Raw genomic sequence first — 20,798 nt, 5'->3', positions numbered from 1 at the left:
AAACCATTAGTATACAGTTGCTGTAAGAAGGTATTTTACATGATGGTCTGTAAAGCTTTTTTGTGTTTTTCCATCTATGTGAGAGAACAGTTTTTGGTCCAATACGTAATCCTGCTGCTGCTGCAAGTACACTGTCACATGCTCAACTGATATTTTATGGCCAATTTAATTATAAATCACAACATATAAGATTATGATTAAATACTGTAATTAGCAGTGGGATTGCTGGTGTATCGTACCGGTGAAGTAACTCAGTACATTTAGTAACAGTTAGCCACAGGCCAGGCTCAAACTATGGAGTTAGCCTGCTGATATTCAGTTACATGGGGGGGTGGGGAGAAGGAAGAAGATGGGAGAGAATATCTATCCAAAATTAGACAGCCTTCTTAAAATAACTGGTCGGGTCCACCAGTAAATTATATAGAGGTCAGCATGTTCTATGCAGTAGAAGTCTGCATTTGTGGGAAATCTACATGCATTTTAAAATAGTCACTCTTTTCAGAGGAGAAATAATTAATTTAAGTTAGTTTACAATACCACTATGAAGAAAAGGAGTACTTGTGGCACCTTAGAGACTAACAAATTTATTTGAGCATAAGCGTTCGTGAGCTACAGCTCACTTCATCGGATGCATTCGGATGCATGACGTAAGCTGTAGCTCACAAAAGCTCATGCTCAAATAAATGTGTTCATCTCTAAGGTGCCACAAGTCCTCCTTTTCTTTTTGCGAATACAGACTAACACGGCTGCTACTATGAATACCACTATGGTCTCAAATTAAACATTTTCAATTAAACCTGTTTCAGTGATGAGAGTATAAGACACCTAAAACTAACATACACAACTTAAAAACCACTGCCCAAAAGGGGCTTTATCTTGAAGTGAAACAATGTTAAACTATCGAGTTAATTCCTTGGAAACATAAGCTAGTACATAACATCATTCTGACTCCATTACAGAAGGCACTGGAAAGCAAGTGTGCTGTCAGGAATTAGACTCTTATTTGAGCAAAAAAATAAAATCACTTTCTTTGTCATAGGTGACTCATTTATAGGCAATTCATAATTACCCTACTCTGAAAAATAACTGCTTTATTAAGTGTGTGTCTGATACATAGTGACAACAGTGACATTGTACTAAAAGTTTTTATTACAGGTAGTAGTTCCACTACGGATAGTGGTATTATTGCCCCTTGGCTGGAACAGTTAGCTAACCTGTTCTTTCCTTATTCTGGCTTGTGTTCTATTAAGTAGTTTCCAAGGGAGGTTGTGAATCCCCATCATTGAACGTCTAGGTATACTACTTCGTTCTGCCTCTGCACAAAGGGCTGGCCTAGATGACCTGAAAGTCCCTTCCAGCTGTGCATTTCTGATTATCCATATGACCAGTGGGGAGCATATCACAACCTATAGAGCATATGGAGATACTTATGATAGTTTGTATAACATCAGACCTGCAAAATTACTCGTGTCTGTCTGTCTAAACAGTAACTAAGTAAAAATAACTTTCACATCACCACGTTATAAGGGTGGGACAAGTATATTTTATACTTAGCATGGCATATTTTCGAGACGATTTCACAAGATTAGAACAATATGACTTAGCCCAATCATTTTTTGTTATGGATCTTGCCTGCGTTGTTTCTTTTCCATTTAAAGTTTTATCCCAGGGATCAGAAACGTTTGGCCCGCGGCCCGCCAGAGCAAGCCCCCTGGTGGCCAGGCCAGTTTGTTTACCTGCCATGTCCACAGGTTCGGCCGATCGTGACTCCCACTAGCCGTGGTTTGCCGCTGCAGGCCAATGGGGGCTGTGGGGAAGTGGCGCGGGCGAGGGATGCGCTGGCCATGGCTTCCCATCGCTCCCTTTGGCCTGCAGCGGCGCACCGCAGCCAGTGGGAACCGCAATTGGCCGAACCTGCGGACATGGCAGGTAAACAAACTGGCCCAGCTCGCCAGGAGACTTGCCCTGGCGGGCCACGGGCCAAACATTGCCAATCCCTGTTTTATCCTCTCTTGGTCACAAAAGGTAGGGCTGGAAGGGACCTCAAGAAGTCACTAGTCCATTCCCCTGAGCTGAGGCAGGACCATGTAAACCTAGTCTTTGCCTGACAGGCATTTTTCTAACAAGTTCTTAATGACGGGGATTCCACAACCTCCAACCTTTTATAAAACTAAGCACTTTTTTTGTAACCTTTTCTCATGGGTCACGTTTTCTAAACCTTTTATCTGATGGACTTTCTCCAATTTGTTCCCATCTTTCCTAAAGCATGGCTCCCAGAACTGGACACAATACTCCAGCTGAGGTTTCATCAGTGCCATGCAGAGCAGGACAATTTCCTCCCACGTCTTATATATGATGCGCCTCTTAACAACACCAGAAGGATATTAGCCTTTTCCACAACTGCAACATGTTACATATTCAAATTTATGATCACTTATGATCATACCCCCCAGATCCTATTCTGAAGTTCCACTGCCTAGACAGTTATTCTCCACTTTATCGCTGTGCATTTGATTTTTCCATTTTAAGGCCTGGTCTACGCTGCAGATAGATTGACGCAAGGCACCTTATGTCTCCCTAACTTCGCAAGTGTCTACACCAATGGCTTCAACCTGCGGCGCAATCAGTACACAGCTGTGGCGCATGTGACATCTACAGGGCCATATAGGTAGTATATATATTGTGTGGATGCAGCCCACATAACACAGAGAATTGCATATGCGGCCCACAGAAGTAAGTAGGTTGAGAACCACTGGTCTACACTAAAATGTTACTCCTGCCGATGTAAATCACCCGCTATGCTGAGTCAATAACTCCATCTCTGCAAGAGGCGAAGCACTTAGGTCAATGCAGTTACATCGATGCAGTGTCAGTGTAGACACTGTTTCTTATGTCGATGTTAGTGGCCTCCAGGAAGTGTCCCACAATGCCCCACTGTGACTGCTCTGGTTACCGTTTTGAGATCCACAGCCTGATGACCAGGTACACAGGAATACGCCCCCTCCCCTCTAAAGACCCATGAATTTTTGAAATTCCATTTCCTGTTTGCTCAGCGGGGAGAGCTCACCTAGCAACTGCCCAGCTGACCATGCGGCAGATGCCCTCCTGCTGGAATACACAGGAGATGATGAATCTCCTGGTCCTGTGGGAAAAAAGAGGCTATGAAGGGACAGCTCCATCCATTCACAGAAGTGCTGATATCTATGAGCAGATTGCTCGGGCACAGTGAGAAGGGCTAAAGGAGGGACCTGCAGCCGTGCCGCATGAAAGCCAAGGAGCTGTGGTAGGCATACCAGAAGGCAAGGGAGGCTAACAGTCGCTCTGGTGCAGAGCCACAGACATGCTGCTTTTACAAAGAACTGCACACTATCGTGCGTGGAGACCACCCTACTACCCCAAGAGCCCAGTGGATACTTCAGAAGAGGCAGAGTCCTAGTTCCTTGGAGTGAACAGTGAGGTGGTGGTGCTGGACAAAGAAGAAGAGGAATATGGGGGACAGGTGACTGGGGGATCCAGTGGTGCAGCGGTCCAGGATGTGTTTTTGACTCCAGAGCAGTCAAGCTAATCCCTACCGTCCAGCATGGGTGAACCTGATGCAGAGGAAGGACCTCTGGTAAGTATGCAGTTTGCTCTGATATTGCAGCTGTTCATTTACTCTTTTTTAATCATGCTAGAAGACATAGTGAAACAATCCATAGAGGTATAGTTGCTATCTGCTTCTCATTTCCTTGTACAGTTAGGCAGAGTGGGGGCTGCAGAACAGTTTGCTTAGGCACACTGGGATGTCGTGTGAATCCTCCACAGAGATCTTGAAGAAACTATCCTGAAGGTAATCTGCAATCCTCTGCCAAAGATTTCTGGAGAGGGCTACCTTATTTGTTCCGCCGCAGTAGGACACTTTCCCACGCCACTCAGCAATTGCTTTAGCAGGCACGATTGCAGCACACAGGCTAACAGCATACGGACCCAGTCTGCAGCCAGACGCCTGCAGGAGCTGTTCTCTTTCAGCCTCTGTTACCCTCAAGAGTGAGATATCAGCTGAAATCACCACTGCCTGGGGAAAACTGTGCCAGTATTCAGTTCAACTGCCCTATCCGAATATACTCATGCCTGTGAGCCATCACTCCCTCTTACTGTCCCAATTTGCTGCCTCCCCCTGGGCCATACTCACCAGGGCTGAGACTGCTGCCGGGCTCTATGAATCCCTATAAGAAGTGAGACTGTAGTGTTTGCAACTTGTGTGGATCAAGTGGAGTAAGTTCAGTGTACGAAGTTTCCATTTGTCTTGTGATTACACTCACAATAGTACCACTGTGCATTGTACCATTTAGAGCTGGAAATGTGGCTTTGAGGTTCTCTCCATCCACACCATTGGAGCAGCTCAGGCAGATAAGGAGGAGAAGGAAGAGGACGTGCGATGACATGTTCCATGAGATTCTACAACCCTCTGGTGCTTTGGATACCAAGCACAGGGCTTGGAGGATCATCAGCGGACAGAATGGATTGGGATAGAGGGGAAAGGAGACAAACATGCAACAGGAGATGCTAGTGCTTCTCAAAGGGCAAACAGACAAGCTAGACACTCAAGCTGACCTTCAGATTCAACAGACCTGTGCTCACCTCCCTCTGAAACCCATAGAGAACTGCATTCTGGGGGACACACACACACAGCCCCCCTCTCTCTCGCCATGTGGCATCCAGGGCTGCTGCACTACCCCAACCATGTCACCCCAGGTGAGAGAATCACAGCCACATATACAGTGACCTGTGAAAGAACAGTCATTTTCATTTCACAAATGCATCTCTCTCCTTCAAAGGTTCTTTTCCCTTCATTTATAAAGTTTCAGTCAGTTATAAATATGTCTGTTTGTATAGGTTTGGAATAAAAGTCTATTTATGGAAACTTAATTCACCTTTATTAGTTTACAGCATTTGAGTTTGTAGGGGAGGGGGGTGAGAAGACCTGGATTTGTGCTGGAAATGACCCACCTTGATTATCGTGCACATTGTGGGGAGAGTGGTCGCTTTGGATGGGCTGTTACCAGCAGGAGAGTGAGTTTGTGTGTGTATGGGGGTGGGGGGGTGAGAAAACCTGGATTTGTGCTGGAAATGGCCCAACTTGATTATCATACACATTGTAAGGAGAGTGATCACTTTAGATAAGCTATTACCAGCAGGAGAGTGGGGTGGGAGGAGGTATTGTTTCATGGTCTCTGTGTATATAATGTCTTCATCGGATGCATACTGTGGAAACTGCAGAAGTGAGCTATAGCTCACGAAAGCTTATGCTCAAATAAATTGGTTAGTCTCTAAGGTGCCACAAGTACTCCTTTTCCATTTGCTGACTGGGGCTGACATCATTCACAGAAAACAGCAATAGGTGCATTTACAATGTTATATTACTACACACACAGCACTCATTACAGAGTTCATACTGGGGTGTCAAAAAAAAAAAAAAAACACACCTAGGCAGAGCTCACTACTGTAACACACATTACTGTAGCTCATTATTAAAATGGTCTTTCAAAGTCTCCCTTAGTCATATAGCTCCCTGTTGAGTTCTTCTTACAGCTTTGGTATCTGGCTGCTTAAAATTAGCAGACAGCCATTCCACCTTTGCGCTCCACCCCAGAGGAAACTTTTTCCCCTTCGCTTCTTAGATATTATGGAGCACACAGCAGGCATCTATAACCACTGGGATATTTTTTCCACGGAGGTTTAATCTCATGAGTAAGTCACACCAGCAGTCTTTCAAATGGCCAAAGGCACATTCTATGGTCATTCTGCACTTACTGAGTCTGTAGTTGAAGCACTACTTGCTGCTGTCGAGGTGGCTGAGGTACAGTTTCATGAGTCGTGGGAATAAGGGGCAGGCTGGGTCTCCCAGGATCACTATTGGCATTTCAACATCCCCAGTAGTAATTCTCTGGTCTGGAAAGAAAGTCCCTGATTGCAACTTTCTGAACAGGCCTGTGCTCTTAAAGATAGAATCATATGTTTGTAGGACTGGAAGGGACCTCAAGAGGTCGTCTAGTCCAGTCCCTTGCACTCATGGCAGGGCTAAGTATTATCTAGACCATTTCTGACAGTAGTTTGTCTAATCCTCTCTTAAAAATCTCCAATGATGGAGATTCCACAATCTCCCTAGGCAATTTATTCCAGTGCTTAACCAGCCTGACAGTTGGGAAGTTTTTCCTAATGGCCAACCTAAACTTCCCTAGCTGCAATTTAAGTCCATTGCAGCTTCCTATACATTACCGTTTCCGAAAGATGAGTGCATCATGCACCTTCCCTCACCACCCCACACTGATGTCAGTGAAATGGCCCCAGTGATCTACCAGTATCTGCAAGACCATGGAGAAGTAGTCCTTTTGGTTGATGCATTCCGGTCTGGCGCCAAAATTGGGATATGCGTTCCATCTACTGCCCCACTGCAGTTCGGGAATCACATCAAGTATTTCCTGCACATTACCAAGAGTCACAGTCCTTCACAGCAGGAGGTGATTAATGGCTTTGCATACTTGCATCACTGCAACCCCTATGGTGAACTTCCCGACTTTAAACTGATTTGAGACGGACTGGTAGCAGTCTGGAGTTGCCAGCTTCCTCACAGCAATCACCATTTGCTTTTCCATAGTCAGGGCAGCTCTCATTCTGGTGTCTTTGCACCGCAGTGCTAGGGCGAGCTCTGCACACAGTTCCAGGAAGGTGGATTTGCGCATCCAGAAGTTCTGCAGCCACTACTCGTCATCCCATACATGCATCACAATGCAATCCCACCACTCAGTGTCTTGTTTCCCAAGCCCAGTACCGACGGTCCACCATGTGCAGCTGTTCCGTGAATGCCAGCAGCAATCCTGAATTATTTGTTTCCCTGTCAGACAGCAGGGCAAGCACCACCGACTCCCTCTCTGTTTCACTGTGTAGTGAGGCGGTGTGGCCCCCCCTCCTAGCCAGAGGGGGAGAAGAGTCAGGCCTGCCCCGCCCTCCCACTGGAAGTGGGTAACCAGAAGTATAAAGGGTGGGGCCTCCAGCTCAGTTGGAGCTGAGACACTGAGGGAGGCAGACGGATACTGCTCACTCTCAGCCGCCAACTGATGCCAAGCCCAGTGGTGCCATACTTGCTGGTGAACTTGCATCTGCCACAGACCAGCCGGGACTGCCGCTGGCCACCTACCCAGAAGAGACGGAGGACACCCCACTGATCCAGGTACATCCTGAGAGGAGAGGAGAGGAGAGAGGCCCAGGAACAGCTGACCTCAGTCTGGTTGTAGCTCTGCCTGAGGCCTGGTCGGCATGTTGTGGCTGGAATCCCCGCCGACTCTGTGACAGACCACTCTGCCACAGTTGGGCCCTGGGTCGGGGGTCTGGTGAAGTGGGGTGGGCCCGGACCCATCTGTCACCCCACCCCTGGGGAGGCAGCCTCCCCTCGCCAGGTCCAGTGGCCTGCATTCGTCTGTTGTCTGCTGGAGCTAGGACATCCAACCACTGGGTTTGCTCTGCTTCTGCAACAACAGCTCAGAGCTAATTGACTACTGGGTTTGCTCTGTCCCTACATCAAGGACACAGAGCTAAGCGACAGCTGAGATTGCTCTAGCTCCTGCCAAAGGGACCCCAGGCCATAGCCTACAGTATTTGCTTAAAGAGCCCAGGGGCTATAGACTGTTTTCTGTGCAGCCCCTGCCTCAGGGCCAGGGCATATAGACTCCTGGGAGAACCTATTTCTGCCCACAGGCTGGAACTAATTGCCTATCTTGGGTTCGGCCCCATTAGGCCAGTCAGTACATTAACACCCAACTTGCTAATTTCCCTAATATTAGGCAGAGATCCCGACAGCACAGTGAGGCAGTGTGATCTCCCTTCAAGCCAGAGGGGGAAGGACAACCACCACCCAACTACACCCAGCTCATGAAATACTGCAGGACAGCCACGTTGTGTTCGGAACGATCACCACCAGACTGGTCAACAGTTCAGGATCCATGCCGTCAGGCAGAGATGGTGGGTGCACAGTTTACAAGGACTGTCGCAAAATGGCACAAAACCAAGTTCGAAGCCCATGAAATGATGGGATGGAAAGAACCACATTATGGAACGGAAAGCTCGCCTCCATGATGCACCATGATCCGTTCCCAGAGCTCCCAATGGCAGAGGGTGGTGTGTTGCACAGTGGGATAGCTACCCATAATGCAATGCTCTCTGTAGATGCAAGAGCAAGGACTATGGATGTGCTCTGCTGACACAAGTAGTATTGTGTGGACATACACAACCAACGTAATTAAAGCAGCTTATGATCATTGACATAAGTTAAGTACTTCTTTGGGAGGAAAGTGGAATAAAAAAAAAGAAAAACAGCCCACTTATGCAACCCATTCATAAGAATTTAGGGAACTTAACTGGGAAAAACTATACATTGTTATCTCCTGAAGGATGAATCAGTCCTAACGAATAAAGCAACAATTAGTGCAGATTCAAATTACCTTCTGGTAAATTTTTCAAAAGCACTGAATTGACTTAGGAGCCTAAATCCAATTGTTAAAAGTCATTTAGGAATTTAAGTTCCGCTGACTTTTAATGAGACAAAACATTGGCTCTGTCTGTTCACCATGTCCCATCTATTCCTCACTCTTAAGATACTTGCCATGAATGGTCACTTTTGCCTGGACTAACACGGCCTCCCAGTTCTCAATCCCCAGCCTCACCAAGTATGTCCAAAATACTAATTGTGAAGTCATCTTCCCCCCATTGCAACCACATTACCCACACTTCCCTTTGAATCCATCCATTGCTTTCCTGCATTACTACCATTCTAAGCTCGCCTCTTACGCTAAAAAGCCCCACTATCTTGCCTGCACTTACATTAGTGTAGAGGAAAACCAAAACACAAACTTTAAATCGCTTTGCTTACTACTTGTATCTCCTTTGCTTTCTCCTGGCCTCATGCCTGAAATCATGTTACTCTTCACATGGATGACTTATTTTCCTCCTCCACAAAGCAGTTTCTGTCTTCTCCACATCTCACCTTACAATCTGAACAATTTCTCCTCCAGTCTTATCAATAATGTCCAGGCCCTTCCTCTTTTAAACTGCATGAAATAAGCCACCTAGCAGCAGAAAAAAAACATCCACAAGTTTCTAAGGTATGTTTTTATGATAGGAAAGAAAAAATGGCTTTTCCAATTGAGACATTTTCATAAAATTGAATGTAATTGCCCAAACTGGAATTTGGCCAGGCCAGAGAGAACATACCTAAACTACCCATTGTGTAGAGAGTTGTCACTTTGGATGGGCTATTACCAGCAGGAGAGTGAATTTGTGTGTGGGAGGGTGGAGGGTGAGAAAACCTGGATTTGTGCTGGAAATGGCCCAACTTGATGATCACTTTAGATAAGCTATTACCAGCAGGACAGTGGGGTGGGAGGAGGTATTGTTTCATATTCTCTTTGTGTATATAAAGTCTGCTGCAGTTTCCATGATATGCATCCGATGAAGTGAGCTGTAGCTCACGAAAGCTCATGCTCAAATAAATTGGTTAGTCTCTAAGGTGCCACAAGTACTCCTTTTCTTTTTGCGAATACAGACTAACACGGCTGTTACTCTGAAACCATACCTAAACTTAATAAAGGTGAACTGGAATCTTACAGGTTTCAGAGTAACAGCCATGTTAGTCTGTATTCGCAAAAAGAAAAGGAGTACTTGTGGCACCTTAGAGACTAACCAATTTATTTGAGCATAAGCTTTGTGAGCTACAGCTCACTTCATCGGATGCATACTGTGGAAACTGCAGCAGACTTTATATACACAAAGACCACGAAACAATACCTCCTCCCACTCCACTCTCCTGCTGGTAATAGCTTATCTAAAGTGATCACTCTCCTTACAATGTGTATGATAATCAAGGTGGGCCATTTCCAGCATAAATCCAAATTTAACCAGAACATCGGGGGGGGGGGGGGGAGGGGGAGGAAAAAACAAGGGGAAATAGCCACTCCCAGTCTCTATTTAAGCCTAAATTAATAGTATCCAATTTGCAAATGAATTCCAATTCAGCAGTTTCTCACTGGAGTCTGGATTTGAAGTTTTTTTTGTTGTAAGATAGTGGGGGGTGGGAGGTGAGAAAACCTGGATTTGTGCTGGAAATGGCCCACCTTGATTATCATGCTCATTGTAGGGAGAGTGGTCACTTTGTATAAGCTATTACCAGCAGGAGAGTGAGTTTGTGTGTGTGTGGGGGGGGGGGTGAGAAAACCTGGATTTGTGCTGGAAATGGCCCAACTTGATTATCATACACATTGTAAGGAGAGTGATCACTTTAGATAAGCTATTACCAGCAGGAGAGTGGGGTGGGAGGAGGTATTGTTTCATGATCTCTGTGTATATAATGTCTTCTGCAGTTTCCACAGTATGCACCCACTGGAATCTTACAGGTGATCAGGACTTTGATTTTCAACTCATCTAAAATAGAGCACCACAAGAAGCACACCACAGTGTTCTCTACCACCAGGCTGGAACACTAGCTCAATAATTGACTCAGAAGGCATAAGCACTTCCTAAAGCACCTGAGTTTCCTTCTGTTAGTCTCCCATACAAGTACTCTGACCTTGCATGACTTATGGGATCTGACAAGATTAAAGCCCAAGGTGTTAGGAGTGCAAGTGCAGTGAGTAACAGATCTTAAAGATACTCTTTATTATGGTAATAGCACATACTGAAGATTCACAATGAAGCTCAAGTTTCCCACACTGCCAGATATCCTTTGCTATTGGCAGCATATAAAGATGCTTATAAGAGTGCTTGTGCTCTGGGAGAGGGCAAAAAGAGACAGGAGGAAAGAGCCTGTCCTGGGAGACTGAGGAAACAACAACAACAAAAGATATACAAAGGAATTTCAGAATGCAATGTACACATCAGATTTCATATTTTCACAAAGCATTTCAAACATATGAATGCAAGTTTGTAAGACAACACTATTTGGACTCATGGGTAGCCTAACTATGACAATTTTAGAACTTTACCTCATTTTAATTCATTCTTCAGAAACTCTCTTTTGGCCAAACACATGTCATGTTTTCAGATTACAAAGAATAATGCGCTTTTCCCCATCTCAGGGTCTGGTTTGTTAAACTATGTTAAGTATTCTCACCTACATTAAAAAAAAACTGAAAGCAAGTATTTTAATGACAAATGTAACTTTTCTCACACTATTCATGTTGTAAAGATTGTTAACTACAGGACCAACAAGTTAAAAACTTGCAATCTGCTGGGTTTCCTCCATCAAACAATAATAAAGGGGCTGTGCCAATTAGTCATCCCATTAACACTGCCGTTAATAATGGACTTTAAAGATGCAGACACTAACAAAACCAGTATGCTTAAGCATGCCTCAAACTCTTGCTGCCAAAATGAGTCCCAGTACTATTCAGATAGTTTTGCCTCAACCATACTACGTCATAACATAAAAACAAACTTTTGGCCCAATACAGCTCAAGGCTACAGCCCAGTTCAGTCATTTTAAAGTTTACGCCCATCACAGTGGTGGACAAACCAAGTTAGAATTTCAGTCATAATTGTACTTAAGTAGGTTTCAGAGTAGCAGACGTGTTAGTCTGTATCCGCAAAAAGAACAGGAGTACTTGTGGCACCTTAGAGACTAACAAATTTATTAGAGCATAAGCTTTCGTGGGCTACAGCCCACTTCATCGGATGAGCCAAGCTCTACGATACAACCACATTTGCTCCAATCCCTCAGACAGAGACAAACACCTACAAGATCTCTGTCAAGCATTCTTAAAACTACAATACCCACCTGCTGAAGTGAAAAAACCGATTGACAGAGCCAGAAGAGTACCCAGAATTACCTACTACAGGACAGGCCCAACAAAGAAAATAACAGAACGCCACTAGCTGTCACCTTCAGCCCACAACTGAAACCTCTCCAGCACATCAAAGATTTTACAGCCTATCCTGAAAAATGATCCCTCACAGATCTTGGGAAACAGACCAGTCCTCGCTTACAGACAGCCCCCCCAACATGAAGCAAATACTCACCAACAACCATACAACAAAAACACTAATCTATCCTTGCAACAAAGCCCAATGCCAACTCTGTCCACATATTTATTCAAGTGACACCATCATAAGACCTAATCACATTAGCCATGCCATCAGGGGCTCGTTCACCTGCACATCTACCAATGTGATACATGTCATCAGGTGCCAGCAATGCCCATCTGCCATGTACATTGGCCAAACTGGACAGTCTCTACGCAAAAGAATAAATGGACACAAATCTGACATCAGGAATCATAACATTCAAAAACCGGTAGGAGAACACTTCATCCTCTCTGGCCATTCAGTAAAAGATTTAAGGGTGGCAATTTTGAAACAGAAAAACTTCAAAAACAGACTCCAACAAGAAACTGCTGAGCTTGAATTAATATGCAAACTAGATCCCATTAACTAGGGTTTGAATCTATTTCCTTAAGTTAAGTATCCTCACACCTTCTTGTCAACTGTCTAAATGGGCCATCTTGATTATCACTACAAAATTTTTTTCTCCTGCTGACAATAGCTCAACTTAACTAATTAGCCTCTCACAGTTTGTATGGTAACTTCCAACTTATCTGTTTTTGCCTGTATGTATATCTCTATACCTTACTATCTGTTCCATTCTACGTATCCGATTAAGTGGGCTGTAGCCCACGAAAGCTTATGCTCTAATAAATTTGTTAGTCTCTAAGGTGCCACAAGTACTCCTGTTCTTTTTGTACTTAAGTAGTTCTTGATAGTGCACATGACAAGTGAGAATACAGCAGCTCTTTTATGGAAAATTTTAATTAAGCGAAAAGTGTTTTTAATTATTACTTTGGATTTTGTTACAGAACAAACTGTTTACTGGAGGTGATGCAAATAGTAAATAGTGCTGTATTAACATGTTACCAAATATTTTTAAAAAAATCAAGTACATTTGGTAATTCCTGTTTTATTTAACAATATATTCCTGCATGATGCTGTATGCAAGTACTGTAAGTGCATTTTAGTGCAAAAATTAAATAACCATACCGCCATTTCCCAAGTGCTCAGAAACAAAAAAAATACACACACACACACAGATGTGTATTGCAAAATTGTATATTGCATTTGCTTGTACATGCATATAAATGGATTTAGGCAACACTTCTATGTTCAGGAGCAGAGCAGAGCATCAAGTTGGTCTCAAATGTTACTTTGCTGCTAAGGGGTATATTCCCAGACCAAGAGTTTGTGTAAGTTACATTAGCACTGAACAAGACTTGCACATCTAGATCTCTGTGCATATAGATGAGAACAAATACGTCTAAAGCTGCTGAAATATCTGCAGCAAAGTTATTACATTCACAAAATGTAAATGAAAATATGGGTCGAGTCAAGCATGGGGGTAGGGTTGCCAACTTTCTAATCACAGAAAACAGAACACCCTTGCCCCATCCATCTCCCTTCCTCCATCGCTCACTTTCACTGGGCTGGGGCAGGGAATTGGGGTGCAGGAGGGGGTGAGGGCTCCAGCTGGGGGTTGGACCAGGGATGAGGGGCTTGGGGTGTAGGAGGGGGCTCCAGACTGAAGCAGGGGGGTTGGGTCTGGAATGGGGTCTGGGCTCTGGGTTGGGTCTGCGGGCTCCAGGGTAGGGCCAGAAATTAGGGGTTCAGTGTGTGGGAGGGAGCTCCAGGCTGGGGTGTGGCCAGGGATGAGGGGTTTGGGGTCCAGGAAGGGGCTTATAGCTGGGGAAGGGGGTTGAGGTGTGGGAAGGGGTTGGAGCACAGGCTCCAGATGGCATTTACCTCAGGTGGCTTCCGGAAGTGGCCAGCATGTCCCTCTGGCTCCTAGATGAAGGGGCAGCCATGGGCCTCTGCATGCTGCGTAGGTGCCAGAGGGACATGCCAGCCGCTTCTGGGAGCTGTATGGAGCCTGGCAGGGAGCCTGCCAGCCTCACTGCACCAACACTGCCACCAACTAGATTTTTAACAGCCCAGTCAGTGGTGCTGACTGGAGCCACCAGGATCCTTTTTCAATCGGAACATCTGGCAACCCTACGTGGGGCCCCCAGATCCCTGAGTGGGGCACTATCACAAGTTTAAAAAAGCAAAAAATATACTAAAATGATTCTCAACTGAATCCAACATATTTAAAATAAAAAAGACTTTCTTGAAATTTAGTCTATTTACTGATTGTAATCACCTCCGCCACCCTCTTTTATTTATGAAGTACTACTATAATTGTATAACTGAAGTAACAAATATTTCTTCCCCCAATCTTAGGTGAACTCCTTTAATCATTGCTGTGCTGGCTCTGCCTACAAACTAAGAAACTAATACTCGCAGCAAAGCGGAAGAAATTTCAGAGCAGTAACTAACACATTATATATAGTTTTACATTAAACGCAGAAATAATGACCAAAATTACAGGAGAAAAGGAAAAAGCAAAAGAGGATCATTAAAAGTAACAAAGATTAAGCAAGATAAATAATACTTCAAAATCAGTATTGCTATACCTTTTTTTTTTTTTTTTTTGGGAGACTGACAATAGTAAACACATCCAGAAAGCTACCCCAAAGGAAACAACAAGATTTTAATCTTTTTGCGATAATTCTGATTATCGCACATTCTAAGTTAAGAGGGCGTCTCAGATGTGAGTGTAAAATTGTGCTACACAATCAAAGTTTCTCAATCACCATTTGCTTAAACCTACTGGTTTACAGTAAATATTTTAAGAACATTTCCTTACTGCAGATGGAAGACATTCAGATGTCTTGTCTTCAGGCTGCAGCAAACTGATATTATACGCACACTATGCACTGAGGATTGCTTGTATTTTCTACTTTCTAGGTTACTAAAAAAGTAAGTAACTTCTGAAAGTAAGTGAACAAAAAAAAAAAAACTAGCTGTTGCAACTTTTCATATGTAACCATGAACTAAAGCTACTATATACAGTTATACACAATTCCAATTTTCTGTAGTTAGAATTCTATTATTTAGCCAGCCACTATGATGCAAAAAAATCCACTTATTTTGCCTGAACAGTGAATTTAGAAGAGAACACACAGATTCTCTGAACACAGTACATTAGCATGTATTCAATTTTTTGTGTTTTTTTTAACCAAAATTGTTGAATTTAGTGTGCAGGCTAAAAACAGTAGTCCGAAAACTTGTCCTGTTCTAAACCTGTGCAACTGTTCCAATTCTTATAACTTATGCATGATTGTGCAAAGATTAAGAGGAAACTTGTTTCTAACTTAAAATCAGATTTAGAGTAAGAATGGTATTTGAGAACCTTCAAGGATGTTTTATTAAACATTTTAAAATATTTAAAATTTTTTTTATAATCTGCCTGTATTGTATATTAGTCAGCACCCAGAATACTGCTGATATTTTCTTTGGGCAACAATAGATGTATACCCTTTGAATGGAGGTGTAAAATACCATGCTTAGAAAGTAAGCAGCTCCACTTGGCACCTGGCTAGCTGAAAGCCCACAGAGTTTTGTATTTTTAAGACAAGCATAAGTCATTTGCTTTATGAACCACATAACAAAATAAAATCAGAATTCTTACTCAGTGTGGCTTTAACCTGAAAAGCAACCTGAAAAGTGGCACCATGTTAGTATGCTCTCTGTGAGCATTCAAAGCCACATCCGCTTCAGTACTTACTTAACTAACTAAAGAAAGTTTCTGCTTCCTTTTACTTATTAGCCCTGCAAAGTCAAAGATACAGCAAAGTACGTTAGAAGTGTTAGCCTGGCTCCAACTGTGGGACCTTTAGCATCAATACTCTAGGACCATAAAAGAACTCAGGTAGACTTTGCAGATCTAGTAGTTAGAGAGTAAATACCTGAAAATCACTAAGTTTAAAAAAACAAAACAAAAACCCAACAACCCTCAAACATCACTTTCTAGTCTTACATTTATTTATTTGGTCTATTTTAACATTTACCATACAGTCTAGGTTTGCTACCACAATACTAACCAACCAAGGACTGATGAAATTCCTTATAAAGCCAATTAAATCAATTCCTTAACAGAATACAAGCCCAATGCTTCTTCCTATTGCATAAGGCCCAAGTTCACTGCCACCGCAGAACTCTAAGTTCTGTTCTAGTTGCCCTAAACAGTCACAACTACCTTTAGGATACCATTATTTGTAATTTTCTTCTTATTTATTACACATATCCTGACTCTGGGGGCCCTCTTGAAGTTCTCGTTTGACAGCACAGATTTAAAGTCATTGAAGTATCTTTTCCCCCCATAACGTGTACTAACAGCATAGTCATGGAAACTCAAAAGGACAAACACCCAGGGTGACTAGAAAAATATACCTATGACTGGGGATAAGAGCAGTAGTAGCTTTATATCTTTATTATTGGACACCATACTGTGTTCCATCCCCATGAAGTTCCATTCCTCTCGTCAGCCAGTCACTATACCTACCTGATGACCACAAATGCCGATTGTGTTATTCCCTGAAAACAATTCTTCCAGCCAACAAAAAAAATCAGTCTCTTCCTCACTCAAGGATCCAGTAGGGATCTACTAATTTTTAGGTCCTGCCCAGTATTTTTTTTTTTTTAAAATAAAAACATGCACAAAAAATATCCCCAGTTCAGTGTTGTATGGGTCTAATTCTAATTCATGTTCTACTAGAAGATGTCCCTTAGCTCTAGGCTATGAGGGTAAACAAAAATTTAGAGCAGGAACCAGCCTTTGTTTTTACAGTCTGAAAATGAAAGTGCGCAAATCTCCATGGCTTATGCCACAGCAGCCCCTGCTGGTCAGTCAAGGAACAAATTATTAGCTATCAATTAAGTGTCTGGGGGGAAAAAAGCATGGGTGTTGAAAGAATGAATGAAAACTATTGATACCATATAGCGATAGGTATATTTCATACAGATATGTGGCATGAAAACGTCAGTTACCCAAATGAACAGAACTATTACACTCCTCTGCCTTTTGCAACACTACTTGATGCAGTTGTACACAGAAGCCAAGGTGCAGTTACATATAATTTTAAATGTGCCACCTCTTATATTAAGCCTTTTGAAGTGCCTGCTTTGTAGCAAGTAAAACTTAAGAAGCAGCTAATTGTGTAAACTAGCTGCCTGTAAAGTATTTGCATAGCCCCACAAGTACCCAATTTAAAAATACATGTTTTGAAATTTTAATGAATAAAAACTTGGGGCCAAAAACCTAATGTAGCCTCTATTTTTTTTTTTTTTTTTTTTAAGAGAAATTTTATTACAAAAGATTTACATGCTGGACTATGAGCTATATGGTACATTACTAGTGGCAGAGTTTTGTGAATGTACAATAGTGAAAGTGTAAAGTAATTTCAGTACAAACTTATTCCAGTTTGCAAAAAGAAAAGGAGTACTTGTGGCACCTTAGAGACTAACCAATTTATTTGAGCATGAGCTTTCGTGAGCTACAGCTCACTTCATCAGATGATGAAACTGCAGCAGTTTCCACGGTATGCATCTGATGAAGTGAGCTGTAGCTCACAAAAGCTCATGCTCAAATAAATTGGTTAGTCTCTAAGGTGCCACAAGTGCTCCTTTTCTTTTTGCGAATACAGACTAACATGGCTGTTACTCTGAAACCTGTCATTATTCCAGTTTGTGAGTCTGCTTGATTTTATCTACTTTAATCATAGCATTAATGGAAAAACTTGTTAAAAAGCTGCCAAAAGACTGCCAAGATCACGGACATTCCCTTATCTCCTCCAATAGAAATTTCATCTGCAGAGAAATAAAATACAAGGTAGTGCTTGTTGAAAACTAACTTTTTGCCATATAAAATTAAGTTTACAACTAGGATAGAAGTGTACAAAAAAACCAAAAACAGATATAGAAGGCAACCTGAGGCACCAGAAAACATTCATCTAATTTCAACTCATAACCCCAGCAGTAATTGTCACTGGAATTTGGGTGAATTTACACACAGAAATAATACAAATCTGTAAGTTCTTACATTTTCTTAAGTCTCTAGTAGAAACACTTTAAAGTACTAAACATATTTATAGATGTATCTTAACTTAATGCTTAAGGGTGAACAAGACAACCTAGTAGTCCAAAAGGTTACCCAAACCAACTTTGGTAAGCTCAAATTTATATTTTTGTCTGTTTGATAAACTACTAGAATGCATTTCCATCACATTTCTTTGAACAAATACAAGCCTGCAGACATCTTTACGTAGCACAGTGATACTCAGACTGAGGCTTGCAAGTGGCTCTTTAATGTGTTTCCTGCAGCTCTTTGCAGCACATATTAAAAACACTGTGTGATTTAATTATTCACCAGTCTACGTTATTAACGTATCAGGATGCTTTTACTACATTATTAACCCATTGTAGTTGATAAAATAATAATACTTGGCCAGTCATTTTGCTGCAAGAATAATAGATACATAAAAACTAAGTATCTCCCCCGTCATCCTGTTTAAATATGACTACATATTATGAAAGTAAATTAAACAATGAATTCACACTATTGTGGCTCTTTGGGAAATGCTGATCGCTAATTTGGCTCCTGAACCACTGAGGACTGAGTAGCACTGATGTAGCAGTTTATAGTTGGGGAGAAGGTTAGACTACAAGAAAAGGAATAGGTTCACCTGTGACATGATAAAATATTAACCAATCTAGCCTTCTGTAAGCTCTAGGGAATCAACCCTGGCCAGATTCTGCTTATTACATATTACCTTGTAACCTCAGCATTTCATTAACTAGATTTCTGATAGTGATTTAGTGGTAATTAACAAGACTGAAGAAATTCTTTTTACCCTGTTAAAATTGCATTCCCGTGAATCTTCAAGCTCTCCATTACTGGTCACAGGAATTTCTGCTGCTGAATTTTTGGGAGACTCTTGAGCCATTGCAAACTCCTACAGCATAAAAAGAAACAGGTTAGTATTTGCCAATACACCAGAGTGACTTGCATATTATAAAAGTGATAGAATATTTAACAATTGATTTTACATACCAGCTACTGTTACACAATGGGAATCTAATTCTAACATTTCATTGATACTGAATGAATTCAGATTTAGTGTATTTTAAAAATCACACAAAAACAAAGTCCCTGTGTGATGCACAACTTGCAAAAAATTATCCAACACGGTGCCATGATTTAAGACGACAACAGAAAAGTTAGGACCAGACCCACATCACAGCATTGGGTAATTAAAGAATGTCATTCAGTTCATCTATATATCCAGATCAGAATCTAAGAGGTAGAATTAAATTCAGAAAGCCCTAAAGAAATAAACTTTTTGTACTTGTAAATGTGTGCACCCAGAGACAGATGGTGCATACAACATCCATCATATCTCACAAATTCCAGAATACTTAACAATGAAATGAGCCAAGCTTGAAAAACCCCACTCATCATGGCAAGCTGCAAGTGCTTCCTTGTGAGGGAAGCGGCTTAAATTCTTCAGCAGTTGATGATTAAAGCTCTCATTTTTAAAAAAGTTATGATTCTAGCCCTTCTGTTGCAATGTGGAACGAATTATACCAATGCAGCGCTGTCTTCTGGACCAAACAACTATAGTGTTTCTGTTGCTGTTCATGGCTCTGCCAGAAGCAGCAGAGTCAAATCAACAATCAGTAAGTCTGCTACCCAGAAAGAATCCCTTCAGCTTCCCACTTCTGCAGCTTGGTAAAACAGTAAGCAACAGCAGACAGTTACTGGAGCCATTTATGTGGGAGTAAGACCCAAAGGAAAGAGGCTGAGGAAGGAGCAGATTATTGAGTTCATGCTTTCCCACTCCCACCACAGCAGTTAGTTAAACAGTCATGAAGAGAAAAGACAAAAAGCATCTTATTTGTTCCAATAGCTGGGGAAGGAAGACTACAATTTTAGACAACAAATTAAGCCTTCAAATAGGGTTAAAGACCAACATCTCTCCTGCCCCCACACAGAAAATTTAGTGTAGTACAAAGATTTATTGACACTTGCTTGGGATGTCCTGCATAATTCATACAGATAAAGTTTGTTATCATACATATTTTGTCTTCTTCCACCATTGTTTCAATTGTGTGGCTGACATAAATTAAGTCCGGTTCAACAAGGAATGTTTCATTTACAACTTGAGACTCTCCCGAGACTGATAACCATTGATCCATTTTTTAACCAAGCACTGAATGTGCATGTGTCTGAAGCATGGATTTTAATCCATGTGTTTCTCCATCACCAAATGATTTTCAAAAGCAAATAAACGTTACATAAATCACACCTGCATGCTTAAAAAAGAAGAAAATCATTGACTATAGTAAAGATTTTTCACTCCACTCAGTCTTTTAAAGAAAAGATCATAATTTCATCCAACTGCAAAGTGTAAAAGTGAAATGTGAAAGAGTAAAATGAGGGACCTGAGAATAAATCTTTAGCTTCCTGTGGGGATCAGTTGCATGAGCCACAAAGCAAGAATGTTAGCCATTAAGTATAGAAACATTACCCGTCCTTAAACTGGGTTAAAAAGGTGCAAAGGCTTGCTCAGTATGAAGTGCTATGCTCCTGCGATACAAACAGGATTTTGTATGATATTGATAAAATTTGGTCTAGCAGCACTAAGTTGCTTTAATAACCCTATACTTTTGAAAGACTTTTCACAAATTTAAATTGCTATCAAGCTGTAAGCTTAAGAACAGGGAAAGAGTGTGGAGACAAACAAAAAAATTTCTTAGCAGTTGTGAAATCAAGTTGCATTTGTAAAGCAGGTACCCTCTACAAAGCTCCCCTAAAACAAAAAGGCTAAGATACCAGTCTGGCTTTC

At 42.0% G+C, this 20,798-nt stretch overlaps 1 protein-coding gene across 4 annotated transcripts in view; it reads right to left on the bottom strand.

Annotated features, from left to right (window-relative positions):
* Positions 1-20,798, bottom strand: part of ARFIP1 (ARF interacting protein 1) — an 87,993-nt gene that overhangs the window by 48,802 nt on the left and 18,393 nt on the right. For all 4 annotated transcript variants that reach the window (XM_077815378.1, XM_077815381.1, XM_077815380.1 and 1 more), the window contains one exon: positions 18,804-18,905. In XM_077815378.1, the coding sequence (XP_077671504.1) occupies positions 18,804-18,905 (102 nt within the window). The remainder of the gene's footprint in view (positions 1-18,803; positions 18,906-20,798) is intronic.

Source organism: Eretmochelys imbricata, chromosome 4 (genome assembly GCF_965152235.1).
Source record: "Eretmochelys imbricata isolate rEreImb1 chromosome 4, rEreImb1.hap1, whole genome shotgun sequence".
Taxonomy (NCBI): domain Eukaryota; kingdom Metazoa; phylum Chordata; order Testudines; family Cheloniidae; genus Eretmochelys; species Eretmochelys imbricata.
Note: the sequence above shows the minus strand (reverse complement) of the source record. Positions and strands in the feature narration are given on the sequence as shown.